Source organism: Rhinolophus ferrumequinum, chromosome 2 (genome assembly GCF_004115265.2).
Source record: "Rhinolophus ferrumequinum isolate MPI-CBG mRhiFer1 chromosome 2, mRhiFer1_v1.p, whole genome shotgun sequence".
NCBI classification, from domain to species: Eukaryota; Metazoa; Chordata; class Mammalia; order Chiroptera; family Rhinolophidae; genus Rhinolophus; species Rhinolophus ferrumequinum.
The window spans coordinates 107574028-107601439 of NC_046285.1; the positions used below are offsets into that span (position 1 = coordinate 107574028).

The 27412-nt window shown below is 61.8% G+C and overlaps 1 protein-coding gene across 1 annotated transcript; it reads left to right on the forward strand.

Moving 5' to 3' along the window:
- On the forward strand, positions 1 to 26482 carry PFKL (phosphofructokinase, liver type). Its single transcript, XM_033134365.1, has 22 exons — positions 1 to 155; positions 5487 to 5560; positions 9933 to 10010; positions 11428 to 11617; positions 12336 to 12501; positions 12962 to 13006; positions 13422 to 13530; positions 15580 to 15675; positions 16329 to 16421; positions 17976 to 18101; positions 18998 to 19062; positions 19507 to 19570; positions 20783 to 20929; positions 21249 to 21319; positions 21788 to 21875; positions 22206 to 22358; positions 23866 to 24030; positions 24406 to 24467; positions 24623 to 24734; positions 25348 to 25447; positions 25530 to 25635; positions 25925 to 26482. Exons 1-22 carry the CDS (start codon positions 71 to 73, stop codon positions 26070 to 26072), a joined length of 2343 nt encoding a protein of 780 aa, XP_032990256.1. The 5' UTR covers positions 1 to 70; the 3' UTR covers positions 26073 to 26482.
- The last annotated feature ends 930 nt before the right edge of the window (positions 26483 to 27412 follow it).

Genomic DNA, 27412 nt, shown 5'->3' on the forward strand with positions numbered 1-27412 from the left:
CGGGATCGACAACCGCGCGCCGCGGCGCGGGCAGAGAGCGAGAGGCTCAGAGGCTCGACTCCGCGCCGCAATGGCCACCGTGGACCTGGAGAAGCTGCGGATGTCCGGGGCCGGCAAGGCCATCGGCGTGCTGACCAGCGGCGGCGACGCGCAAGGTGGGCAGTGTGCGGGGCCCGCCGGCGGGTGGCGGACGGGAGGCGTCCACCTGTCCCCGGGACCCTCTGCGCGCGCCCGCCACCCTCGGCCGGGCCCTGGGAGCGCGCGGCCATCGGCTCCCCCTGCGCACACGCGCCTCCCGTGCCGGACCACCCCGTCCAGTCCGGGACCCTCCCGACGCACCCGTCGCTCGCGTACGTGCTGCACGCCACGGCCTCCGCGCCCCGCCCTCGCACGCCTGCAGGGGGTGTGTCTGCGCACCGGCAGTGGCTTGAGGACGTAGCGCAGCGCGGGGCCGGCCGGACTGGCCGCTGCGGCGCGTCCTGCTGACCCGGGACCTCCCCGCGCCGCTCCTTGCATGGCACGTGTGAGGAGTCTTGTTTCCTGGAGGCCGTGCTGAGCTACGCAGGTCCGTCCGGAACCTGAGAGCCAGGCTCTTCCTGGTTCTAAAAGGCACCTGGGAACCGTGCGCTTCCCCCAACCATGGCCTCCAGGGTGGCACTGATGCCCGCACCCCTCCCCTCCTACCCCCTCCATCCTGGCTGGCAGGAGTGGGGCTGGCAGACCGACCCAGAACAGCCCTCTGTCTCCTTTGAGGCCTGGTGGGGAAGAGGGTGCCCTGGGGAGGAGTTTCCTTTAGCTCAGACCTGTTCTCATCTCACCCCCCTTGTACAGGGGAAGCCCAAGGTGGGGGGCTTCCTGGTGGCCTGCCCAGGGCCTGTAGCCGAGGCCTGGCAGAGCTGGGCAAGTGCCCTCCCTGAGGGGTGGGGAGGGAGGCTGTCTGTCCCAGCAGCCTCCCTCCTGGCAGCCTGGTCTTGTCCTGACCTCAGCTCTCCTGAGCCTCTGGCCTGGGGTGGCCAGAGGGCTCCCGAACCCCAGGACAGACCTCAGTAGACCAGGAAACAGGACTGGAAGGGATGGAACCTGCACAGCTGGGCTTGGTCTGCCTGCCTCCAGATCAGAAAGTACCAACACACACCTCCCGATTTCCCCTCAGAAACGGAAAGAGCTTTCTCAAGTCTGGGCAGGCAGAAAGAGTCAGACTCTGTCCTCGCCTGTGACGGGCCTTCCCTGAGGGGCCCTTCCCGACCAGGGCAGACTGGGGCTGAGCCTGCAGGGCCTGGCCTGGCTGGCGGGCAGTGTGCCCTGCTGCATGTCCGCAGCCCCTCGCGGCCAGTGCACTTGCTGCCGCCCCTCCCTAGAGCATGGCCGCAGCATAGTCAGGGCTGCGGTGAGTGGGTTTGTGAGGGAAGTACTGGCCTGTGGGATTAGACCCCGGGGAAGGTCACCCTGGGAGGCTGGACCACCTTGCCAGACAAGCAGAGAGGCCGGTGAGGCCCCCACTCCCGTGGCTGCCGTGCGATTGGTCTTCACCGCAGGCCCTGGTCTGTACAGTGGAGACAGCAGCACTAGGAGGGTGGGAGGACAAAGGGCATGCATTCAGCTCAGGGTGAAAAGCCCTGGGGGGGGGCGCGCACCTGTCCTTTCTTGGCACAGGCTGAACAGAGGATGGGGATGGGTGGGGGTGGCTGAGGGGCCAGGGAGGGTGGTGCCAGCCTGCAGGTGGGCCAGCCCAGGGCAAAGCCTGTCAGCTGTGGCCTTGGTGCCTCACACAAGACAGGCAGCGCTCCCTCGATGTGGCTGGAGTGGCCGCCAGTCGTCAGTGCACCTGCTGGCTGACTGTGGGCCACTGCACTTCATGCCATTCGCTGCAAGGGTCCCCACTTCCCAGATCCCTGGCAACCTTGGCTCCTCCCCGTTCACTCCTGCCAACCTGCAGACAACTGTTCGCCATGGTTTCTGGTTGGGGCTGCACAGACTTTCCCGGTTTAGGGCTGGGTGGATGTGGGGAGGAGGACGCGGGGCCAGCTGGTATGACGGGAGAGTGCAGCCTTTCTGTTCTGTGAGTTCTGGAGTCTGTCAGTAGGTGTGCCCCCGGCCAGCTCTTCTCTAGCCATCACTGCTCCTGTGATCCAGCTCCAGACGCGGGTGCTCAGGTTGCCTTCGGGCCCCCCGCCACCCCACATCCATCTAAATAAAGGCTGATCTCGTAGAGACCCGATGGCACCACATGTGCCCTCCCGTGTGTGTCCCCCGTGTGTGCCCACGGCTGATGGCAGCCAGGGTGGATGGGCACTTTCCTCCCAGCCGCTGCGGTCTGCGTTTGTTGGGATGTATGCAAACCAGCCAGCTGATGGAGTGGAGGGCCAGGCCCACGTCCTGGTAGGGCTGGCATTGACCACCTCTGTGACGACCCAAGCACTTCTCTTGGGCCGTGGTTTCTCCTTCTGTGAACAGTGGAGGAGTCAAAACGCCACCTGGCAGGTTCCTTCCAGCCAGCCTGGAAGTGGCCTCCTTTGCCAGCTCGGGGCCTGTCCTTTCCTGGTGGCCGCAGGAAGTGTCAGTGAGGTGAGGGAGGGCAGTTGTGTTCAGGGGTCACAGTACTTCTTTGTGCAAAGTAACGAGAGACTGGCCCGCCCACCATTGCACCGTCGGTCTCTCCGGAGGGCGACACCTCCCAGCGCCTAAGTAACAGGCCGGACCTGCTTTTTCTTGGTTCATCGGTAGGATGTGGATGGCCTGTATTTGCAGGTGAGGGTTTAGCTCCCGCACTCCCCACCCCATCTTATGGTGTCCCAGCCAGGTCTCAGGTCTACATGTCATCTGGTAATGAAGTGTCCTGCTGAGCCTGCTGTCATCTCACGGTCCCCACTCTCTTGCACATTTTGTTTTCCCGGGAGCTGAGCGTTAACCTCAGACATGAGTTTGGTGGCATCGTGGATTTCCTCCAACAGGTCGTGGGATGCACCTTCCTGCGGTTGGCGGGGTGAGGGGTCACGAGCTCCCTCAGCTGGTGGACGCAGCTGCTCTCCTGCTGACTCTTCTGACCCAGCCTAGGGTTTATTTTGAGGCAGAAAAGCAGATTAAAGGGCTATGAAAAGGCCTTTTTAAGAAGGCAGCTTACAGTGAGGTGTACAGAGGAACCCACACCCTCCGACGGCCGTCTCCACGGCATCCGGTTCCTGGGCTAAAATTCAAGTTTTCCCTGAATGTGGTCATGTGTCCTTTGAAGCTGAAAATGGTACCCTACCGCTGGGGTCCCTCGAGCCCTGCAGCAGCTGGCCAAGATGGGGTGACCGGAGAGACGGAGAGACGTCCGGTTGGATGTGGGGCCACTGCCCTGTCCCCTCCCCTCTCCTCACCCTGTCCCTGGCTGCTGGCCTCCCTCCTGCCTGCCCCAGCTGGGGTTTGCACCTAGAGACTGCAGTGGGCCCAGAGTGGCCTCACCAGTGAGGGGTCTGCGGGAGGGTGAACCGCCCTGGCTGGCCAAAGCCAGTGAGACGGCCGACACCTCTGCCAGGACAGGGCCTGATGGGGTCGGGGTCGGGGGAGGGCAGGGGAGCCTCAAGCAGCAGGTTTTGTGAGCTTCAGAGCCCGGTTCCTGGGGCAGCCCAGCTGTCTGGGGAGTGTGGGTGCTTCCTGGGCTACTGCCACCAACTTCCACCTCCGCAGCCCCAGTTCCATGTGTTTGGGGGACGTGAGACATTCATGATTTCTTTAGAAATGGGGTTCTCTGCTAAAGTCCAGCGTGGGAGCTGCAGGTGTGGCCATCTCAGGTCCCGCGGGCCTCTGCTCTGCCTGCCGTCTGGGTGCCCCTGTGCCGGGAGCCCCTGGACAGTGGCCAGCTGGAGCCTCGGCTGTGGGTGGGGCTGGGGGGCTCGCAGTGCCCAAGGAGGGGTCGGGGTGCCTTCATGCTGTCCCTCTGGGACCCAGGCGTCTCATCTGTAGAATGGGCATATTGCAAATGCCCATCTGCTGTCGTGGCGGCTGGGGCCCTGACCCTGCCCACTGGTTCTTCCTGAGGTGCTGGGCAGTCCTCCATTGTCCCATGAGACCTGCTCTCTCCCCCTGGGCCCTGCCTTCCAGGCCGGAGACATGTAACCAGGGTAAAGGTCGAGAATCCCCACGCTGGGGTCACCATGTGGACCATACAAGCTGCAAGGCCCCCTGGAAGCCACGGTGCTCCTGCAGGACGCCCAAGCAGATGGGTACTGCCCACCTCCACAAGCTCAGGGACCAGGAAGGCAGGGGTTCCTGGGGGGTGCAGCCACACTGCCATTGGCACCGGCCTCCAGGGAAAAGGCTTTCGAAAGCTTAGGGACAGATCACAGGACGTGTGCGCACTCGCGTGCTCCAGGCTCAGCTGCTGGGAGGAAAGCAGGGGGATGGAGGAGAGGGTTCTCGGAGACCAAGCACAGGTTGTGACCCGGCCCTAGACCTAGCATCTTAGGATGAGACCCTAAATGGGTGACTAAGGCTGTCATTCTTCCTCTCTAAGGACATGGGGAGTCCTGCCTGCCCCTTTTGTGCTGAGGCACAGATGTCTTTTGTGGTGTGGACTCTTGGGAAAGATGGTTTGCATTAGTGTGGGGGCTGGGCCTGCCCAGCGTGCCCGTGCGGGGCCACCGACCAGCGTACCTGACTGGGCATTCTCTAGGCCCGTGGCAGCTGCAGCCCTGGCCGTCTGGTCACCTAGAGGTGAGGCCCCATCACACTCTCAGAGTGTGGCAGGGGGACCCACACGCAGGTCACCCTCTGGTGCTCCGTGCCTCTCTTGGGGCTGCTATGAGGGCTTCGTTCTGGTTGCATCTTGTGGAGGGAGCTCAGGCAGACACCTTGCCCTCTGTGGGCTTGGAATCAGCTGTGAACGAAGGAGGCGGAAGCTCTCCTGGGCTCGGAGCCTTTCCCACATGTCAATCTTTCCAGGAAGCCTATGCTGCAGGGTCGTCGCTAGGCACAGGGGACCAGACTAGGAGGACAGGGAAGATGGGTGGCTGGCCTCAGCCTGGCGGCTCCCCTGTGCATGTGCTGTGGGTGGCTGGAGTGCGAGCCTGCTCAGCTACACTGCCTGAGACTGTGGACCCCCCAACCCCCAGGCCCTGGGAACACTGCCCTCTGGTTGACTCACGGAGCCCACCCTCGGGGTGTATGGTCTTAGGGCTAGGGGCACGGTGCTCAGGGCGCTCCCTGAGCTGCCCCCAGGGTATGGCTTGGGAGCACAGCAGGGCTGTGGGGGGAGCATGGCAGTGAATGAGGCGGGAACCCATGTGACATTTGCCCAGCGGGTCTCCACACTCCGGTGGGAGTTTTCCTGGTTGATCTCTGGGGCGGCTTATTTCCAAATGCTCAGAAGCTGAAATGACTCGTCTTCACCCTGTGACCTGGGGCTGGAGCTCTGCTCCTGGCTCGGCACCTCCTGAAGAGGGTGGGGTCCTGGGCCCCGACGTCTGTGCCTCTGCACTGACAGTGTCACCCTGACTCCCTCGCAGGTATGAACGCTGCCGTCAGGGCTGTGACGCGCATGGCCATCTATGTGGGGGCCAAGGTCTTCCTCATCTACGAGGTAAGGCCGGGCGGCTCCAGGCGCCACGCTGCGGGCTCTGGGCTGGGGCGGGGCGCTGGTGGCCGCGCGGACACCTGCCCTGTCCCACAGCAGTCAGTTGTTCCACCTGGGCTCGGGCCCAGAAGGAGGGGACGATGACGTGGCGGTGGGACAGTGACCAACAGGGTGGTGGCTGGGGCCCTCTCTGGGGTGGGTTGAGGACCCCGCCTGGGGCCTGAGGGGTGCACTGTGTCCCTGGGGATACAGGAGGGTGTGAAGCTGCTGCCCTCCTCCTCTGAGGCCCGGGACCTCAGCCCCCACCCATCGTGCTCCAGCCAGGTCCCCCTCTGATCCCCGACCCTCCTGCACCCTGACACTCAAACCAGTGTGACTCACCCAGTAACAACAGCAAAGAACCTGCTGCAGCCTTGGAACACTGTTCTGGCCAAGCTCGTGCCCCTTTGCCTCACCCGCCCCCCAAATCCCTGTGTCACAATTGGGGCTGACACACACACACACACACACACACACACACAATGAATGTCTGGTTTTCTGGCGTTGCTGTGTTACTTTGCTTTCACTTTTTACTCAGAAAGTAGCTAAGCCAGCGTCTCTGCTCTCCCCAGTGCCTCCCTCCTGGCCCTGTGGGCTGTCCCTGTCCCTTCCCCTGGCCCCAGGTTGGGCAGGGCACAGCCAGCCCCTGGCAGCAGTTTGCAGGCCGCTCCCCCCTGCAGGGCTCTGACCCTCAGACCAGCCCCAGGTTGTCTTTGGGAAGCAGGTGTCCTCAGTCTCACTGCTGGGCAGGTGGGGCCCACGCCCTGATAATGGCCCAGAACCGTGTGGAGCACAGGGTGACACCGTCCAGGGAGTGGCCGAGGTTCATGGACGGCGGCCTCCAGACGGGCAGGGTGGGTCCAAGTCCTGGCTGAAGTCCACCTGTGGCAGGTGTGTCCCTTCACCCCTCTGACCCCCAGCTGCTGCTTCTGTTAAGTGGGGATCCCCGTTCCTTCTCTGGGGCTGGGTGGGGTGGTGGTAGGGCACCAGAGCTAAGGCAGTGGTGTGATTGAAAACACGTTTCACAGCCGACCCTGAGAAGGGCTCCGTGAACGGGGGTGGCTTTTCTTCATCCAGGAGCCCAGACTGGAGCTATCAGAGTTGATACAGGAGAGCTGCCAGCAGTGCACGGGGCCAGCAGCCAATTCTGGGGCTGCCTGGGGGCCTGGCCTGGGGTGGGGAGGGAGGAGGAGTGAGGGCAGAGGTGACACAAAGTGGGTGGTGTGCAGAGACATTCTAGAAGGTTCCAAGGCTAAGAGAGGAGGGTTGTGTCTGTGAGACTTTGATTCAAGCTGAGCTGACTGACCTGGTTGGGGTCTCTGGGGACTGCTGGGTGCACAGTGGGCAGGGGCCAGGCTGGCACCACCCGCGCTCGGGCTCTGTGCCTGGTCCTGGGTTTTTGCAGACTGAGATCCACCTGATCTGGTAGCTGCTTGCTAAGGACAGTGCCTGCTGGGGGTTTGCAGGCCATTTTCCTGTTTTTCTGTGCAGGGGTGGTGGTGGCAGAGCTGGCTTATGTCCTCGTGGCCAAATTCCTGACCAAAGGTGGGGGGCGTGGGGGTAGGGAGGGAGGGACATGGCCCCCGCTGTTGAAGGTGGTTTGCTTGGTGGTCCCCAGACTGGGGCCTCAGTCCTCCTGTGGCCCTGAGAACCTTCTCCTTGTTCCGGTTCCTGCAGAGTGGGCCCCTGCCTCTCCAACCTGGCCGGGCCTGGGCGGGCTGGGGGCTGGGGAGGGAACCTACCATGCCCTGAGTTGAAGAACCATTCCTCCCTGGGCCCTCACTGTGCTCCCCATGTGTAGTCCTCACCTCTACCCCCAGGGGCAGGAGCATTTGCCCCGCTCCTCCAGGGCCTCACTGCCCAGGACCTTACAGGCCTGGGTGACAGAATAGCACGGGTGAGGCTGGCCCAAGGGGAGGAGGCAGAGGGTGAGTACATTCCCAGAGCCAAGCTGGGCTCCAGCCCCAGGCAGAAGCGTGGAGGGCTGCACGGAGGAGGCAACCAGGCTCATCTCAGCACAGTGGTGCAGCATCTTTTCATCATTTATAGAATCCACCTGTCGTCTATCCAGACTGTATAAAGAACTCCTACTAATAAGAAAGGGGTGGCCATGGTATAGAGGAAATGATCAGGACACCCGACCAGGCACTTCTTACAGAGGTGGCCCAGACGGCCAGTGGCTTACGTCATAGGGAAACAGTACGTGGTCTGACAATTAGGTTTGCGAACTTGGCACCGTGCGCTTCCATCGGCCGCACTGTACAAACAGCTCCGGAAGGTTTCATAACCTTGGTATGTCAGTGTCTCACAGCTGTGTTCGTGTCGACGTCTTGCTGAGTGGTGTTCATTATTGTTGTTGCGTGTTTTTGCGTGCCATCGTGAGAATGTCTGAGCTTGAATTAGAGCAATGAGCAAGCATTAAATTTCTTTAAACTTGGTAAGAGTGGAAGTGAAATCAGCGACATGTTAGTCCAAGTTTTGGGGATAATGCCGTGAAGAAAACGCAGTAGATGAATCAAATAGATGAAACATTTTTCTGAGGGGAGAGAATGCATCGTGGATGAAGACAGGTCAGGGCGGCCAGTAACGAGCAGAACTGACGAAAACATTGCAAAAATTCATCAAATTGTGTGTCAAAATCGTAGGCTGACTGTGAGAAGCATAGCGGACCAATAAACATTGATAGAGAATCAACTAGCAAAATCTTAACTGAAAATCTTGGCATGAGAAAGGTGTGTGCAAAAATGGTCCCGAAGGAGCTCACCGATGAACAAAAGCAAAGAAGAGTAGAAGTTTGCTGAGACCTTTTGGAGAGGAAGACGATGTTTTGGGCCTTGTTATCGCTGGTGATGAAACATGGGTGTACAATACAATCCGGAAACAAAGCATCAAAGTGCACAATGGAAGTCAGCCAGTTCTCCACGACCAAAAAAGTTCCGTTAGTCCAAATTAAGAGTCAAAAAGATGTTGCTAAACTTTTTTGCTATCAGAGGAATTATTCATTATGAGTTTGTACCAACTGGACAGACAGTTAACCAAGTTTGCTATTTGGAATTGCTGAAAAGGCCGCATGAAAAAGTTAGACGACCTGAACTTTTCACCAACAATTCATGGCTCTTGCATCACGACAATGCACCAGCTCACGCGGCACTGTCTGTGAGGGAGATTTTAGCCAGTAAACAAATAACTGTATTGGAACACCCTCCCTACTCACCTGATCTAGCCCCTATGACTTTTTTCTTTACCTGAAGATAAAGGAAATATTGAAAGAAAGACATTTTGATGACATTCAGGACATCAAGGGTAATATAACGACAGGTCTGATGGCCATTCCAAAAACAGTTGCAAAATGGCTTTGAAGGGTGGATTAGGCGCTGGCGTCAGTGCATAGCTTCCCAAGGGGAGTACTTGGAAGGTGACCGTAGTGATATTCAGCCATGAGGTATGTAGCACTTTTTCTAGGATGAGTTTGTGAACTTAATTATCAGATATGTGTGGTCATTGGGGAAATTCAATATGGAACCACCTACAGGGACTGACGTGCAGCCCCTGGGATGAAGACTAGCCCAGGCCAGCGCTGTGGGGTGGAGTGTCCAGGAGCCCGGCCATGTGGCTGGTGGCCAAGGAGGTCACCACAAGCATAGTGGGTGTTGTGTGGCGGTGCCACCGCTGGCTGTGCATGCACCCCTTGCTCAGGAGCCCTCTAGCAGGAGATGTGTGCGTGCTTAGCAGCCTTATTTCTAATAGCCCCAACCAGGAGAGCTCCCAAATGTCCATCTCTGTGGACGGATCGTGACTGGTGCACCACAGTGGCCTGTGGTACCGCAGACAGGCTGGGCATGGCATCATGGGACCTTGCAGACACCAGACACAGAAAGTGGACACTGCTGTCATGTCTACATCTAATTGGTGCCCTTAGGAGGCAGAACAGTGGGTTCCTCTGGGAGGCTCGGGTCTGGGAAAGCCAGAGGGCTGCTGGGTGCTGGGCTTCTGTTTCACATCTGTGCTCGGTGACCTGGGCATGGCTCACGAACACCAATGGGCCACCTGTGGCAGGAGCACTCTGCTGTGTGAGTCACACTCTGTAACACGCAGCCTTGCCAGCCCTGCACAGGGGTTCCGGAGGCCCGTCTGGGCATCCTGCTCTCTTCCCCAACAGCCCGTGACCGCTGGCCGACCCCGGCTTCGCCACCCACGGTCCTGGGATAGGGGCCTCGGCGGGCAGGACCCATCGCCTGCTTCCTGTCACATGGGGTTTGGCCAGGTTCCCAGTGCCCCGCTCTCAGGTAGAGTCTGGCTGCTGGGGGCGCTGTCTCATGCCTGTGCTCCTTGGTTTCAGGGCTACGAGGGCCTCGTGGAAGGAGGTGACAATATCAAGCCAGCCAACTGGCTCAGCGTCTCTAACATCATCCAGCTGGTAAGGCCTGTGGCAGGCTCTCCCTGCATGGGAGCTCACGTGTGTGCACGCACAGGAGATACACAGAGATACGGGCACACAGACAGATGTAGACACACACACAGACACACACAGAGAAGCACACCACGTTCCACAGAGGCTCGCCTCCAGGCTGACCCTGTCATCTGGCTGCCATGAGGTCATGGGGTCACGATGGCCCTCGGACATCACGTGAGAGTTCCCTCATCTCCAGCTGAGGGTGCAGGGGAGGAGGGACACTTTGGAAAAGGCACGGCGGGGCCTGAGAGGCCTCTCCATCCCTCTCCCTGGCCTCCCCGCCATCACCATCCTGAGCCTCCCAGCCACCAAGGTGTCCCTCTAACTTACTGAGGGGCCAGGATTCCTAGGAATGGTGGACCTTGAGCCATGTGTCTGGGGAGACCCTTGCCCTCCCACAGAGCTGGGACGGTGGTGCGGGCACTTGTCACCTGTTTATCCCAGGCCGCCAGCTGACACTCGGCTGATTCTAGTAGGCAGTCATCAATATTAGCCACAAATAGGCCTGCAGGAGCAGTGGGCCGGCCAGCCTGGACCCCAGTGCCCAGTGAGCTGGCGCAGGGCTCACCCAGGCATGGCCCACCCTGAGGGGCCTGCCCACCGCTCCTGCCCGGAGCAGCCATCGCTCGTGGAGTGAGTTCTCCTTGTTCCTGGGGCACACAGTGGGTTTGCTGCCCCGGCCCTGGTCAGTCCAGTGGACGTGGACATGTAGGGGGTCAGGACAGCTATTGGGAAGCCCGAGGGGCACTGCTGGGGGCAGATGAGGGCGAGTTTGGGCTCTGTCTAGAGCGTGGTGCCCCTGGGCTGGCTCATTTCAGCCTGGGGCCCAGCCTGGTGGGTCCCGGGAGCAGCATAGTGGGGGATGGGGTGCTGTTGGCAGCGTCCTCAGGGCGGTGGGGGGGCAGCTAGAGCTGAACGGGGAGGGTGTGTGTGAATGTTGGCCCGAGCTGCTGCAGGCAGGTGCCCTTGGGGCTTAGGGAGCTTCTGGTGTTGGTGCCTAGCCCGTGGGCATGTGTGTCTGCCCTCAAGTGTGTGTGTGCGTATGAGTGCACGTGTGTGAGATTGTGTACGTGTGTGAGCTTGTGCGTGTGTGAGCTTGTGCGTGGTGTGCATGTGTGAACATGTGTGTGAGAGTGTGAGCGTGTGTATGTGTGGTGCCTGCTCATTCCATTACCTTGTTGGGCTTCCCAAGCCTGGCAGGTGGATACTGTCCTTCTCATCATGTATTTGAGGACAAAGACCCAGGGAGGTGGGACAGTCCTCTTGCCCTTTCAGTTCTGCGGGTCCTCCAGGCCCTGCTGCCCAGGACTGGGTCGCCCCAGTGTCCCGCAGGACCCTCTGCTGCCTTGTTAGCCTTGTTAGTCCCATCTCCTTTGCGCAGGGTGGCACCATCATTGGCAGTGCCCGCTGCAAGGCCTTCACCACACGGGAGGGGCGCCTGGCAGCGGCCTACAACCTGGTCCAGCGAGGCATCACCAACCTGTGCGTCATCGGCGGGGACGGCAGCCTCACTGGCGCCAACATCTTCCGCAGCGAGTGGGGCAGCCTGCTGGAGGAACTGGTGAAGGAAGGTGGGTCAGTGCGGGAGCGGGTCTCGGACGGACGGACAGACGGATGGACGGACGGCTCGGGGTGGGGGCGGGGCGGTGAGAAGGCCACAGCACCTGCCTTCCTGTGGCGGGGCAGTGGGAATAGGCAGGGCGTCGGGAGGCGGCGAGATGCTGCCTGGCTGCTGGCTGCCCAGCTGGGGTCAGGATGACTCTCGGTGGCTGCAGAAGCAGTTGGCTGGGTTTGGCTGGTAGTGCGTGCGATCAGTGTTTGAGCTCCAGCCTCTGGGACCCAGTGTCAGGCACCCACGCATGTTGGGCCGCCCTCCCAGGCTGACTCATCCCAGGCTGTGTGGGGAGTCCCATCTGTATTTGATTCCCGGATGTGGTTTTATAGACTTGTAAGTTGGCAGAAGCGTAATAGTTAAAGTTTCATAACACGTGAGACTCGGTCCCAGGGTCACCAGTTGGAAAGTGACCTCCTGGAGTTCAGTTCTGTGCCACTCGTGTGGGACCCGGAAAGGAGGGGCGTGGTAACTCTCCAAAGCCGCCCTGGAGGTCCCCTGGCCAGGGTGATGCATCTACACGATGGCATTGGATTCGGCGGCCTCCTGCCCTGCCCTCGGGACTCCCTGTGCAGGACCTGGGAGGGGGAGGCGGAGCCTGGGGACCTCCCTGGGGGAGGCGGGGGTGGGGGATGGTGCGTGGCCAGTGGGGCCTCAGCCCGGCTGCTCCTTCCCAGGTAAGATCTCGGAGAGCACAGCTCAGACCTACTCGCACCTGAACATTGCCGGGCTGGTGGGCTCCATCGACAACGACTTCTGCGGCACCGACATGACCATCGGCACGGACTCCGCCCTGCATCGCATCATGGAGGTCATTGACGCGATCACCACCACGGCCCAGAGGTGCGTGACGCCTGTGACCCCTGGCCGGCCAGGCCTCTAGGCCAGCAAGCTGGGGATCCCGTTCTCCTGGTGAAGGGCGAGGCCACCACTTGGCAGGGGCCTGGGCCATGGTGTGTCCCATTGGGGGTCCTCGGGCTTCTGGCCGGTGGTGGCCAGGCCTGCGCAAGGTGAATGGCTGTCAGCCTTAGGAGCGGAGGTCAGTGAAAACAAGCCCAAAGGCTGGTCGGGAGCCCGAGGCCACATTTTGCTCAGACACGTGACTGCCCTGGGAATGAGAAGGGCTGTGTGTCCTGCTACTCCTGTGTCTGCAGTGTCACTTGGGCACACATGGGGCGAGAGCAGCGTGGCCTGGTCCCTGTGGATTGTAGGAGACTGTTTCTGCTGGCCCGTGAGGCCGGACTGCACAGCTCAGCTCACAGAGGCCTGGCACTAATGCCGTCTGCCCTTTCCGTGTCCACAGCCACCAGAGGACCTTTGTGCTGGAGGTGATGGGGCGGCACTGCGGGTAAGGGGGGGGGCAGGGGGCTGCCCTGGCTAGTCGGGGCTTCTGGGGAGGAGTGGGTAAGGGGGGGCAGGAGGCTGCCCTGGCTAGTCGGGGCTTCTGGGGAGGAGTGGGTAAGGGGGGGCAGGAGGCTGCCCTGGCTAGTCGGGGCTTCTGGGGAGCAGCGGGTGACCTTGTTAGTCGGGGCTTCTGGGAGCAGCAGGTGACCTTGTTAGTTGGGGCTTCTGGGGAGCAGCAGACAGGCGTGGTGCCTTCAGGGCACCTGGCACGGCTCATTTAACACTGTGCACACTTAACGCTGTGGGTGTGACAGCTGGGGTGCAGGATTCATCATCTCTGGGGCTGGGATACAGGGAGAAGGACAGGAGGCGGGGCTCAAAGTGACCTGGGTCCGGCCCTGAGCAGATGGCCCCTCCAGGTACCTGGCCCTGGTGTCCGCCCTGGCCTCGGGGGCCGACTGGCTGTTCATCCCTGAGTCGCCCCCTGAGGACGGCTGGGAAAACTTCATGTGCGAGAGGCTGGGCGAGGTGAGTGGGCCGGGTCTTCTGCCAAGGGTCCCACTGCAGGCCGCTCTGCCAGTGCAGAGGCGTGTGTCCCCATGCGAGTGTCCCCAGGGCTTGTGGCCAGCTCTGACCCATTTGTCTTCACTGTGGCTCAACAAGCATCTGCCGGTGTCCCCCTGGGAGTAGCACCCATCGAGAAGGGGGAGGGGTGCAGTGCTGGCGCAGTGGACATGCCTGGAGCAAGGGCCGATGGGGGACAGTGATGGCATTCCTGTCCCATGTGACTGTGGTCGTGGCATCACTCCCATCCACTGCTGGACCGCCCCCTCACCCCCCTCCCCCGCCACCAATGATGGCTTTCCAGCCCTGCCTAGGGCACCAGGAGGTGCTGAGGGTCAGGACCAGCTTCTGGAACCTTCCTCAATAAAGCCAAGGGCAGGGCCGAGTAGAGCCCAGCGGGTGAGGCTGGCCAGATGCCCTTGTTCTCTCCTGAATGGAGTCCTTTCAGCCCTTGGGGCCATTGCCCTGGCTACCTCCCTGTGGTCAGTACTGACACGGGGGAAGGGGCAGGAGCAGGGACACTGTCAGGCTGGCTTCCGAGGGGCTGTGAGCTCGGACCCTGAGCTGGGGGAGGTGGCCTCGTGAGCATGGGGAGATGGGACATGAAGCAGGGAGGCACAGCAGAGAGGCCCAGAGTGGGCCATGGAGGCAGGAGCAGACAGAGAGGCAGCTGGGGCACTGAGGCCTTGTCTGGAGAGATGACAGGGGGGCCTGGATCTGGGGTGCCCAGAACACGGCTCTCTCTGGGCGCCTTGAGGTGGAGTTGGGGAGGTGGTTCTGGCCAGGGCAAGAAGACACTACCCTGGGAACCCCCAAGGTCCCCGCACTAGGGCCGGTTGGCCCCTTTGCCAGGCCTGGGTTCAGTGGTGGACAGGAGGACTCTGATCAGGGCTGGGGGGAGGGAGGTGCTGAGCCGGGAGGGGGCGTCTTCAGATCAGGGGCCTTGAGGCCTGTGGTCTGGATTCGAGGCAGGGGCCTCGGTGTTGGGGGTTCTTGGCTGAACTTGGCCTTGGCTTATTCGCCGAGAACTCGGGGTTGGGCCTTCCTGGAAGTGGCCTGGACTTGGGGTGGGCACACCCTGGTTCTTTCTGCTCCCTGTGAGGCCTCAGGCCCTTCTGGGTCTTCCCTGAGCCTCAGTTTACCAACCTGTAAGGTGCAGGTGCTGCCCTCTGCCCTGCCTACCTCCCGGGCTGCAGCAAGGAAGGCTCAGGCTCCTCTGCTCCCCCTGCAGCCCCATCTCTGGGCATCTCACTTTACCTGCACCAGTGCCACCTCCTCCAGGCAGCCCTCTACTGCCAGTTCTGCCCACACTGTGCAGAGCCTGTTTGACCCTGTGAGGCTCTTCAGGCAGGTGCTGTGGGTTAGTCACGTGGCTTGTGGGTCAGAGTGAATCCCACCATGTGCGTGTCAGGTCCTTAAAGAAGTGAAGGCATGAAAAGCACTTCAAAAGCCCCAGAGAGTGTTCCTTCCCACCCCGCTGATACAGGGCGTGTGGGTCCCTTAGGTGCCACCTTTCAGTTTCCCACAGCCCCAGGGAGGGGTAATTGCTCCACAGGCACAGGTGGCTGTTGGCCAGCTCTGTGAGGTCACCCATTCTAAGGATGAGAAAATAGAGGCTCACGCGACCTCAGTGTCCCAGATTAGTGGCCGGCAGTACTGGCTCTGCCACCACAGGACCTATGGGGGGTCCCTCTGCCCCTCCATCCCAGCTCCCAGCCCCCAGACCTGGGGAGGCTGTGGTACCATGTGTCTTCCTGCCTGGATGGGAGTGTTACACCCCAAATGCCACCTGTACCCTTTGCCTGGTCCCTGTCCTGAGGGCCCCTTGTCCTCTTGATGCCCCCCACTTCCCAGGCCTGCAGCAAAGACCCCCCCCCCAGCCTGCCCTTCCCTGTCCCCAGTCGTATGGGTTGTGGGCCCCATGGTGTGGACCCCAACAAGGGCTGGAGGGTGGCGGCCATGTCCAGTCTGGTGTCTGAGGCTGGCGGCTGAGCCCAGGTGTCTGTGACCCAGACTCGGAGCCGAGGGTCCCGGCTAAACATCATCATCATCGCCGAGGGCGCCATCGACCGCAAAGGGAATCCCATCTCATCTCGCTACGTGAAGGACGTGAGTGCGCGAGGGGCCCCCAGCAGACCTGGCCACGTGGGCGGGCTCCCCTTTATCTCCAGGCCTCAGTGCTCTTGCTGGGCCCCCCTCCCTGCAGACAGGAGGCTCCTGGAGGGCTTCCTCATCCCCAGAGATAACCAGATGTGGGCTGCATGTACCCAGGGATCCCCACGACCTGGCCCCAGAGGCGAGGTGTGCCCCCAAACCTGTTGGGAGCCCCCCATTCTCTGGTTTCCGGGCTTCATTCACAACATGTGCCCTGCAGGGCGAGGCTCTCCTGGCATCTCTACACATGCACACTCATGTGGAGACACACGTCTGCCCTTACATGGAGACACGTCCACACACTCCCATGGAGACGCACACGGAGTCACACGTGCACAGACTCACATGGAGACACACATCTGCACACTCACACAGATGCACATGCAGTCACACGGAAACACTCACATATACACAGAAACACATCCACATACTCACATGCTCTGAGCATGAACCTTGGCTGGCTCTCTGGGGACCTGGGGTGCTGACACCCCAGAATTCCGGAAGCAGGACATGGGATGGGGGAGGACCAGGGTTGGGGGCCTGTGGGAGGCGGGACAGTGGGGTGGGCAGCCAACCCAGGCAGGGGCTTACTGTCTCCCACTGAGCAGCTGGTGGTCCAAAGGCTGGGCTTCGACACGCGTGTGACTGTGCTGGGCCACGTGCAGAGAGGAGGGACCCCCTCGGCGTTCGACCGCATCCTGGTAGGTGGGGCGTCGCTCTGGTCCTGGGTGTGTGTGCTCAGGTGAGCGTGCGTGCGTCTGCGTCTGGCCCATAGCCTGGGCTCCATAGCTCTTACCCTGGGGAGCCGTGTGCTGGGGGGGGCCCCTGGGCTCTGGCCTCAGTGCCATCGTCATTGTGATGACTCCTGGGCCCCCTCATCCTCTGCAAAGTGGGAATCACGTTGCAGCCACAGGGAGGCAGGGTCAGGGGCCAGGGAGGCCCCGTGGGTGGTAAGGTACCTACACGTGAGGGCTGGTCACCCCGGGGGGGGGCTGGAGACCACCCAGACCACTGCTGGAGTGAGGCCCTCGGTGAGCCACAGCTGCTGTACCGCCGGGAGCCTTCCCAGGAGGCCTCAGTGCGTGGTCTCCTCAGCCCCACACAGCAGCGGGGACACTGGCTTCCCAGAGGGGCCTTGCCCACCCGGCCAGCTACCTTTACACCCTATGTGAGGCCTTGGGTGCACTCGGGGAGCCTTCTGAGAGGCCTGGGACATCAGGGCCAAGCACTGGTCCCCCATTAAGCCTGGGCGGCAGGGATGGGCTGGGGTCTCCCCAGCCTGCAGGAGAGCAGGCTGGCCTGCTGGTGTCATGGATGCTGGTGGAAGACATGAAATGCTTGGGTGAGACAAAGGACAGTGTGTTACCCATGGCCAGAGCGGCAGCATTTTGTGCTGGTCCCTGAGTCCAGTTCCCATGGGACACCTCCCCACAGTGTGTCACATCACAGGAGAGAAGCCTGAGCTCAGGGAACCCGTCCTTCCCAGTGAGCTGTCAGCACGGTGCTCCCAAGGGGACAGGGAGTTTCTTCCTAGGCTGTTCCTGACACAGACCTGCCTTGCTCCCAACACGGGCAGAAGGCCCCAAGGACACAGGGAGCACTGTCTGCGGGCGCAGCAGGAGCAGGGGACCCGCTCACCGTGTCACTGAGCAGAGCACGGTGACCGCAGACCTGTCTGCTCCGTTGGCAGTGCCAGGACCTGCATTTGTAATTTGTCCCCAAGGAGGGCAGTCCCTAAAGGTTTTAGCTGGTCCAGCCTAGCAGCCCACATCCATCATTTGCACACACACCAGGAAAGTTGTGACATAGAGGAGCCCCAATCGAGAAACCTTGTCATAGTGGAAAGAACCCCAGAAACCTGGCTCCAACCTTGCCCTTCTCCATCGGGCTGAGTGACCATGGACGAGCCATGTCACTGCTGTCTTGAGGTGTGGGACCACACGGTCCTAGCAGGGTTGTGCAAGACCCGTGAGATTGTGCCCGGGTGACTGTTGTGAATGGTGGTCATCGTAAGTCACTGTTTCTGGTGCCACTTGTTCTTGAAGCTTCGGCCAGTGTGTGGGGGAGCTCTGGGAGTTGAGGGTCTGTGCATCTACAAAGTGACATCGAGCGCATGGTGTGGGGGCCGGCTCAGTGCAGCCCCCAGAGCAGAGGAGGGCCGAGCAAGTGTGTATGTGTGTGCGTGTGCATGTGTGTGTGTGTGTGCACATTGAGCGGTGGGCTGCACCTGCCTGAGCCCGCTGCTCTCCACTTAGAGCAGCAAGATGGGCATGGAGGCTGTTATGGCGCTGCTGGAGGCCACGCCCGACACGCCAGCCTGTGTAGTCAGCCTCTCCGGGAACCAGTCCGTGCGGCTGCCCCTCATGGAGTGCGTGCAGGTGGTGAGTACATGGCCTCCCGAGGGAGGTGCCCGGGGGCCTCTGTGGCTCTCCCCTTCCCCCCAGTACCCCCTGTCCTTCCAGGCCTCTCTGGGGTCCCAGCAGGCTGCCTGCAAAGGTCCCTCTGCCAACCTCGTCTGTGTCGCATGGAGCAGGCGACACACACATCGCTACCTCCTGTTCTGGCTGTCTGAGGGCATTACCCGCCCCTGCCCACCCCCAGCTGGCCTCAGGGTATCTGAAGCCTATAGCCCTCCAGGTGGGGGTGTGTGTGTGTGTGAGCGTGTGCTCCAGGTGGAACAAGCCCCCAGAGAGGTGGGAGTCAAGCTGAGGTTAAGCTGAGGTTACGTAGCGTCCCGGAGCCAGTGGCTGTGGACTCACCTTGCAAACTGGGGAGGGGGTATTTGGTGGGAAAATGGGAGGGAGGAGGAGGAGTGGTTGGCTAGAGCCACTGGGTAAACTGGCAGGTGGTGTGGGGAACATTGGGTGTGGCTGGACCAGGAGCCACCAGAAGGAGGAGTGGGAGGTGAGGGCCTGTGTGGGGACGCTGGCCCCGGCTCCACAGTTTGGGGGGCCCTGCAGCCAGGAGTGGGGGGTAGGTGGAGACGCTGACGCTTCTCTTGGAAGAACCTCCTGCCACGACTTCCACCAGCCCTGTCTGGGCAGGCTGGGCATCGACTATGGGTCTGGGGACCAGGCAGGCCCTGGTTGGGCCCCCAGAGCCTGGGGAGGACCTGGTGGCCAGGTCAGATGGGGTCTTCTGGCCTCAGCAGCCCTCCTGATTGCTGGCCTTGGCAGTGACCACTGCCTGGCAGGTGTGGGACAGACCCAGCGACTCGGGGGCAGCCGTGCATGCTCCAGGCCCCCTCCCCCAGGCTGTGCTTTTTGTTTCCTTTAAGACAAAGGAGGTGCAGAAGGCCATGGATGAGAAGAGGTTTGAGGAGGCCATCCAGCTCCGCGGCAGGTGAGGGCCTCGCGGGCTCGGGGTCCACGGCACGTGGAACATGCACACCTGCAGGGACCGCACGCTGCACTCTGCCGACACCCTTCCCTCTGCGTGTGTGTGCGGCCAAGCAGTGTGCAGGAGGAGGGGGCCCAGCGGCAGGAAGTGGGCGGGCCGAGGCGCGGACAGGAGCTGTCAGCCGGGACAGGCGGGTGCGGGCACTGGCTTTGCTGAGAGGATGTGGGGATCGATCGAATGTTCTACGGGGTCTCCCACCGTTATGGCACCCAGCCAGGGTGTGTGGTGATGACACTGGGGAGGTGGGCTGCACCTTGTCAGCCCCCTCCTGGGAGCAGCGGGCAGGCAGGCGCTGTGCTGAGTGGTGTGGTTGTGGGTGTGGCCGTGGGCGTGGGCGTGGCCGTGGGCGTGGCCATGGGGCACGATGCGCAACTGCTTCCCTTCCAGGAGCTTTGAGAACAACTGGAATATTTACAAGCTGCTTGCGCACCACAAGGCCTCCAAGGAGAAGGTGAGCTGGTGCAGTTGTTACCGCTGCTGCCGACTGCCCGCAGACTCTGCCTGCCGCCCACCCGGGTCCAGCTGGGCCAGAGCCTGCCTCCTGTGTGGGGTCCGAGCCGTGGGCTCGGCCTCTGCTTGACCAGCGGGTCTCCAACAGCCCATGTCCGGGCCTGGAGGTCATGCTGGCTGGATGCTTATGAGACAGCGGCAGGAAATGAAGTCAGGCCGACAGATTGCACTCAGGAGAGAAGGGATATGATGGCTAAAAACCTGGGGAAATGGACGCTCTTCAAAATAAGGATGAGAGCGGGACTCGTTTCTGAAGCCCCGGGAGACACGGAGAGGATCCCAAGACAGTCTGGGCCGTGGGGGCCGAGGCCATGGCCATGGGGTGGCCGACAGAAGGCAGTGCCTGAGGCTGTGGTCACTCACGTTGCCACCATTTTGAGGCAAACCCTGCAGTGTGTCTCCAGCCTGGGGTGCTCACCACCCTACCAGTGTCACCTTTTATGTCCCATCGCCAGCCCCCCTTTTATCCCAGGAGCTAGAGAGGGACAGGCAACCCCTCTCCCTGCCCCTGAGCTGGCTGCAGTGTGGGCCGCATGTCCCCTCCCAGAACCAGTAGGGGCGTGACGGCCTCTGGGCAGCAGGGCTGCTCTTTCCAGGATCCACTGCAGCCATGCCACTGGGGGAGCCCCTGGCCACATGTGGCCACGGAGCCCCTGGAATGAGGCGTGCCGGCTGGGGTGCAAGGACACATGCCAGAGGGGAGTGGCAGTCAGTAGTTTCGCACTTGGTCCCGGGTGGAGGAGATGACGTGTCGTCAGGGTAGATAAGCCCCAGTAGGGTCACCTGCTGGCCTGTGTTTAGCATGGTCTCCCGCTCTCCATCGGCGCTGCTTGCCAAGGACTTGGGGTGCTGGCTGCTGACTCCTGAGTGTGGGGTGATTGCTGAGCTTCCAGGCAGGCTCAGACTGGCCTGAATACTCCCTGCTGCCCCCACGAGGGCGCTGGGCCCGTGGGGACCCAGTCCTGCTGAAGTCCATGAGCCGGGCCTGCACTGCAGCCCATTTACTCTTTGCCGGAAGCTTGTGGCGTCCTGAAGACAGATTTGTCACTCCCGAGGGCGTCAGGCTGGCAGGAAACTGTCTGTCCTGATTGTGTCAGGTCAGTGGCCCTCCGCAGCCCCCTGCTCACATCCTGTCTCGTCTCTTTCTCTGAAGACCAGCTTCTCCCTGGCCATCCTGAACGTGGGGGCCCCGGCAGCCGGCATGAATGCGGCCGTGCGCTCGGCGGTGCGTTCCGGCATTTGCCAGGGCCACACCGTGTATGTGGTGCATGACGGCTTCGAAGGGCTGGCCAAGGGTCAGGTAGGTGCACGGTGACCGGGTGTGTGGGGCATTGGCTGGTTTATGACCCACCCCCGGCTTTCTCACAAACAAACGAGGACTCCATATGGAAATGCAAGGACTGGCCGTTCAGGTCCCTGAAGAAAACGGGTCAGAGGACGAGGGAGAGAGGTGAGCTGTGCCCTGCCCAGGGCCCTGAGACCTGCAACATGATGGTTGGCACTGGCACGGCCTCTGTCCCCCTGCGGACATGCTGTCCCTGAGCACAGGTCTGGCACCTGAGGGAGAATCGCCCAGCACCTCTGGCCTGCCCCTCTGCAGCTGTGCCTCCCTCTTGCAGGTGCAAGAAGTGGGCTGGCACGATGTGGCCGGCTGGCTGGGGCGTGGCGGCTCCATGCTAGGGACCAAGAGGTGAGCAGTGGGCAGCTGGCGTGGGAGATGCAGAGTGTGGGCGCAGCAGGGGCTGCACGGGGACCAGCCCGGCCCAGGCGAGGTTAGCCCTTCTGGCTGGTAGCCTGCCACAGCGGGCTGCAGGGCGTCCTGCCTGGGACTTCCTGGCTGAGGGTTCCCCTGAGGCCGCGTGTGTCGGGGAAGGCTGCTCAGCGGCCTGACACCTGCAGAGAGCTCACAGGCTGCAGGGGCGAGGGGCTCCCGTCACCTGGCCAGTGCCTGCGAGGACGCTGAGTGGGTGCCGCCCCCTGCCTGGTGGCTGGGTGCTGAGCCTCTGCTTCTGCCTAATCTGCAACAACACCCCCATGGGGCTTGTGTTGTCCCTGGGTCAGAGGCGGGTCAGGGACGGGTCGGAGCAGCGTGGCTGTGTGAACAGTGGCCTGGTGGTCCGCCCCGGCCACATGCTGCTCTGATTGTCCCCCACTGCAGGACGCTGCCCAGGAGCTACATGGAGAAGATCGTGGAGAACATCCGCACGTACAACATCCACGCCCTGCTGGTCATCGGCGGCTTTGAGGTGAGGCCACCGCCGGGGACAGAGTTTGGGGAAGGGACCCGAGAGCGGCTCCCTCTGCCCTTCCAGAACCACAAGTGCAGGGAGGTTACCACGGGCAGCGGACTGACAGGAGCGTTTGGCTTTGGGGGGTTTTCACCTTCTGAACTTCATCGTTCAGATTAAAGCTGGCAGCCCCGGTGCTGGTGGCGGGGAAGGGGAGCAGGGGTGGCCTCCCTCCTTCCTGTCCTCTTTGGATCCCACTTTCCCTGGCCCATGGGGGGTGCAGAGCTGGGGTGGCGCCCCCCTTCCCCACACCCAGCCCCATGGGTCCTGAGCCCCTGGCCCCCGCAGGCCTACGAGGGGGTGCTGCAGCTGGTGGAGGCGAGGGGCTGCTACGAGGAGCTGTGCATTGTCATGTGCGTCGTCCCGGCCACCATCAGCAACAACGTGCCAGGCACCGACTTCAGCCTGGGCTCCGACACCGCCGTCAACGCCGCCATGGAGGTAGGGCGCCGGGACCCCCGCCGCCCACTCGGGCTGGCCACAGCGGCGGGGGGGGGGGGGCGGCTGCGGTGTGCCCCCAGGAGGCGGGACACGGGAGGAAAGAGCTCAGTGGTCGGTGCCCGGGGGCTGCCTCGGGTGCGACAGGCTGTAGGGCCCACCTGGCTGCCTGTTCGCAGGGTGGGCAGAACCTGGCTGTGCCTTGCAGCTTTGTGGTGCCAGGCAGAGGTGTGGCTCGGCGTCCCAGAGCGTGAGGGTGACTCCAGTCAGGGCTGAGCCCACTTCATTGTCCTAATGTAGAGGTGTGGACGGCGAGCCATGGTTCCGTCTTGGGAAGTGGTCACCCGTGGACCTGGTGGGAACTGAGGCCGCCAGCTGGGCCTGGGGAGTGAATGCTCAGGAGGACCCGGCAGTCATTACAGCTGTTCTCCTCCGTGGGCGTCCCAGGAGCAGGCCCATTCCTGGAGGGGCCTGAGCAGGGTGTCCCCAGCAGAGCCTCTCGGGGGGCCTCCTCACTGCGCTCTCCACCCTCGAGCACTTTCCCACCCTTCTCTGACCCCACAAACGCCCAGCTTCCCTCGGGGGCTCAGCCTCTGTGTGGGGCTCCATCAGGTTCTGTGTGTCAGTAGAGAAAGGAGACAATACGACTACAACAAACAAGAGACTAAAGGAGATCCCCTCAATCTCCCACCCCAGAGAGCCCCTGATCCTCAGGGCTTTCTTCAAATCCCTGGCCATCCGCACCAGCTCTGGGTCGCTCGCGGCTACTCTGAGCCTTTGGTGCCCGCCCCTCATCAGCCCCAAATGTGGGCCTGTGTTCTTTGCCTCTGTGACAGGGGAGGTGGTTTTTTTCTTTTAAATTATCTTTTTTTATCATTTGCCCATTTTTCTCTTGACAAGTTTTCTTCTTTATTTGCAAGTGCTCTTTACATATGTAGGCTGTTGACCCTCGGGCAGACGTTACAGCTATTTCCTCCTCTTTGCCGTTTGTCTGTTATCTGGGGTTTAACTTCATGGTTCAGAACCCAGGAACCTACTTATTTTCTTTCCCTTTTCTTAATTGTCTATTTCACGTTACAGTTCCTTTCAAACTCATTCAGAGTTACGATTATTAATACAGGTCACATTGTCAAGAGCATCATGTTACGTCTTGTGTCGCCGATCCCTTGTTTACAATGACCTACAGTGGCAGCATTGACTTTCCCCATTCACAGATGAGACGTGAGGGCCCCACGTCAAGGAGACCCTCTAGCAGTGTCCCTGGCCTCCGCCCCACGATATGCTAGTGACATGCCCGTTGTCCCCCCGGGTCAGAATCTCCCCCGTTGAGGTTCTGCATGGTCTGTGGAGAGCCCGTGGTGAGGGCTGCAGAGCCCTGGGCATGAGGGGTGTAGGACTGCCCGGGCCTCCTCCCGACCCTCAGTCAACTTTGGAGAGAGACCGGGTCCTTGCAGCATAGCGGCTCCCCATGGCCCACTGGGGAGGGCCCTGACCACTCCTGACCCCCCAGAGCTGTGACCGCATCAAGCAGTCGGCCTCGGGGACCAAGCGCCGTGTGTTCATTGTGGAGACCATGGGGGGCTATTGTGGCTACCTGGCCACCGTGACCGGCATCGCCGTGGGGGCCGACGCCGCCTACATCTTTGAGGACCCTTTCAACATCCAAGACTTAAAGGTGAGCCGAGTCCTCAGCCTTCTGCTACTGCAGACCACCCAGCTGAGTGGGTCCCCTCCTACAACACATGAGAGCCAGCCCGGCACAGCGGCTGGGCCCGGCCAAGGAGCCTCGGCCCGGCAGGCTGGGGGCTCACTGCCTGTGAGGGGACCTGGCCTGTGACCACTGTGCCCTGACCCATCTGCATTGTCTTGCCTTGTGTTTACATTGTGGTTTCCGTGCCTTCACGGTCCAGCCCCACCTCCCAGTGCCCTCCTGCATGGTCCCCCACCACCCGTGGGCCCTGGTGTCGGTTAGGCTGGAATATTCCTTCCCAGGCCTGCTTCCAGCGGCGGTGGGGGCAGTGCTGGCTCACTGTGTCCTTTGCCCTTGCAGGCCAACGTGGAGCACATGACGGAGAAGATGAAGACGGAGATCCAGAGGGGCCTGGTGCTTCGGTGAGGCCGTGGGCGGGCCTGGGCTGCGGTGGGACGAGGGTCTGCCCAAGCCATGGTGGGCACCAAACAAGCGCAGGGAGCTTTGGAGAAGGGTGCTGGGGTCAGCGTTGTCAAGAGGCTCCCACTTAAGCCAGGCCTCCTGCTCCTCTTTCCAGGAATGAGAAGTGCCATGAACACTACACCACGGAGTTTCTGTACAACCTCTACTCCTCCGAGGGGAAGGGAATTTTCGACTGTAGGACCAATGTCCTGGGCCACCTGCAGCAGGTGCGGTGTGGGGCAGTGTGGATTCTGGAAGGTCGTCCCCTGTGGGCCCCGCCTCCATCTGTACCTGGGCCAGGGGCCCCAGGAGGACATGGCAGGATGAGGGCTTCCTGTGTGTGTCCTTCTGGGGCACCTGGCTATGGGACATTGCTGCTTCATGCTCACACCCCCTGGCCAGAGGGATCAGCACTCCATCACACAGGCGGGGAGACCAGGCTCCTGTCCACTGAAGCCTCCCTGCTTCCCCCACCACGTCTCCTTCCCTTCTCGGCCTCCTGATGGCCCTGCAGGAAGCTGGATCTGCGGGGTTTCCCAACCTGACATGAGGGTTGTGTGCACCCCAAAGGCTCCCCTCTCAGAGGGTCCTTGCTCACTGGTGGTGGGACCTGCCTGCTGGATGCAGGGGCCCTTGGAGGCCACCCCATCCAGTGACTAGTCAGCCCACTGCCTGGCCTCTGCTTTTACGCCAGATTTGGGGTGGAGAGAGGGGTCAGGAGTGCTGCAGGCAGAGGGGATGGGGTATCAGAAGCTGGCGGGAGGGCTCACCTGAGGTCACAGTGGGGCCAAGTTTAGGGACTCCTGGGGGCTGGGCCTTCGCCTCACCCACTGTTTCCAGGGTGGGGCTCCAACCCCCTTTGACCGGAACTACGGGACCAAGCTCGGGGTGAAGGCCATTCTCTGGATGTCTGAGAAGCTCCGGGCTGTCTACCGCAATGGTAGGTGGGGCAGTGGCGCAGCCTGACCTTGCCCTTGGCTGCAGCCTGGGCATGGCACTGCAGCACATGCCTGTGTCCACAGGGCGGGTGTTTGCCAACGCCCCCGACTCGGCCTGTGTGATCGGCCTGAGGAAGAAGGTGGTGGCCTTCAGCCCTGTCACTGAGCTCAAGAAGGATACTGACTTTGAGTGAGTTCCTGGGAAGGGAGGGTGGAGCACGGGGCCCACAGCTCCCCAGGTGGGTGTGCTGGGACGGGGCAGGGGTGAGGTGGGCCAGCAGTACTGTCAGGTCTGAGTGCACACGCGCCCCACTGTCCCCAGGAGTGTGCTGAGCCCTCCTGGGTGCAGGCCCGAGGGACGGGGACCCCAGACGCCACTGCCGTGGGCCACTCACATGCAGGAGCCAGGCAGGTCCAGGGTTCAGAGGAGGGGCGTTTGGCCCCGGAGGTGCCCTGACCCCTGGCCCCGCCCGCCCCAGGCATCGCATGCCCCGGGAGCAGTGGTGGCTGAACCTCCGGCTGATGCTGAAAATGCTGGCCCACTACCGCATCAGCATGGCCGACTACGTGTCCGGGGAGCTGGAGCATGTCACCCGCCGCACGCTGAGCATCGACAAGGGCTTCTGAGGCTGCACCGCCGGGCTGCGCCGCCCGGAGCCTGCGGGCAGGCGGCGGTAGGCAGGCCGCGGCCCTGTCGGCCCTGCTGCAAGGGGCTCACAGCCCCAGCCCCACTTCCTGCTCCCCACTGGTCTCCTCCAGGACCGAACACCCCGGGCACCCAGCTGCCAGCCCTGGGGGGTGGGGGGCACCCGAGTCTTGACACCACTGCCCCTCCTCCTCAGCCCCCCGCATGGCCTGAGCCTCTCCCCGTGCCGGCTCCTCACCCTCACCAGTCCTTGGGGTCCAGCACCTAGGTCTCTGTGCCAAGGGGCGGGTGTCCCCATGGGCCTTGCTGTGACTCTGCTCCTGTGTGCACTGGCCACTGTGGCTGACCAGAGCTTGTCACCTTTTTTAGAAATAAAATCACCCTGACAGTGGAGTGCTGTCAGTCTCTGGAAAGCAGGGCCCATGGAATCTTCTAGGGACGGTAGGCTGGCTGGTGGTCGGAAGGGGTGTTGGCTCTAGAGCTGTTCTCTGGTCTGTAGAGACCCTTTGAGGGGGTGGGTAAAGGGGAGGGGGAGGAGGCCAGAGGCTTCACCACCACGGGCTGTGGACTGATCCCCCACAAGTTCTGGGGCACCTGGGGGACCAGTTAACCTGGACCACACCAGGTCACACTTTGGTGGGACTCCTGTCACTCCTGAGCTCACTGTACCCTTTCTTTTCCAACTGTGGCTACCTGGGCACTTAGCCCAGGACTGCTCCCGGCCTGCACTCCTGCTGTCAGCACCTTCAGGGGCTCGGGACGAGGTTCTGGGACCCATGAGGTTTTTTGGGGAGGCCCTGGCCACATCAGGGGTCCTGGGCAGGGGGTCTCCTGGTTGGGCCAAAGCTGGCTCAGTGGCTCTAGGGACCAGGCTGGGGCCTTTTGTTCCTCGGGCTGCCTTCATGTCCCCACAGATCCTGGCAGGCAGCCTTGGTCACTCCATAGGGACAGCAGCCGTGGTGGGGCTAGCCCTGCACTGGAGGCCCACTCCAGCCTCACCATTTGGCCCAAGAGCCTGACAACGCCTGGGGCCCGTTTCTGGAGCAGAGCCCTGGGGTCTGCCCTGCTGCCCTGAGTGTGGGCTGTTCCGGGGCAGGCTGAGTGAGGGACGTGTCCTCCTGGGCCTGAGGCCCCTCCTGTGTAAACTGGGGCTAAGGGGACACACACAGGGTGTAATGCCAAGGCTCGCTGCACCTGAAATCCTTGCTTCAGGGTTACTGGGGAGTTTGGAGTGGGGACTGTTAAGTGCCTGACAAAGAGCAGAGGCCATGGGTGGCCATGCTGTCTGTCTTTGCTCCATCTTGGGGGCTTCACAGAGCAG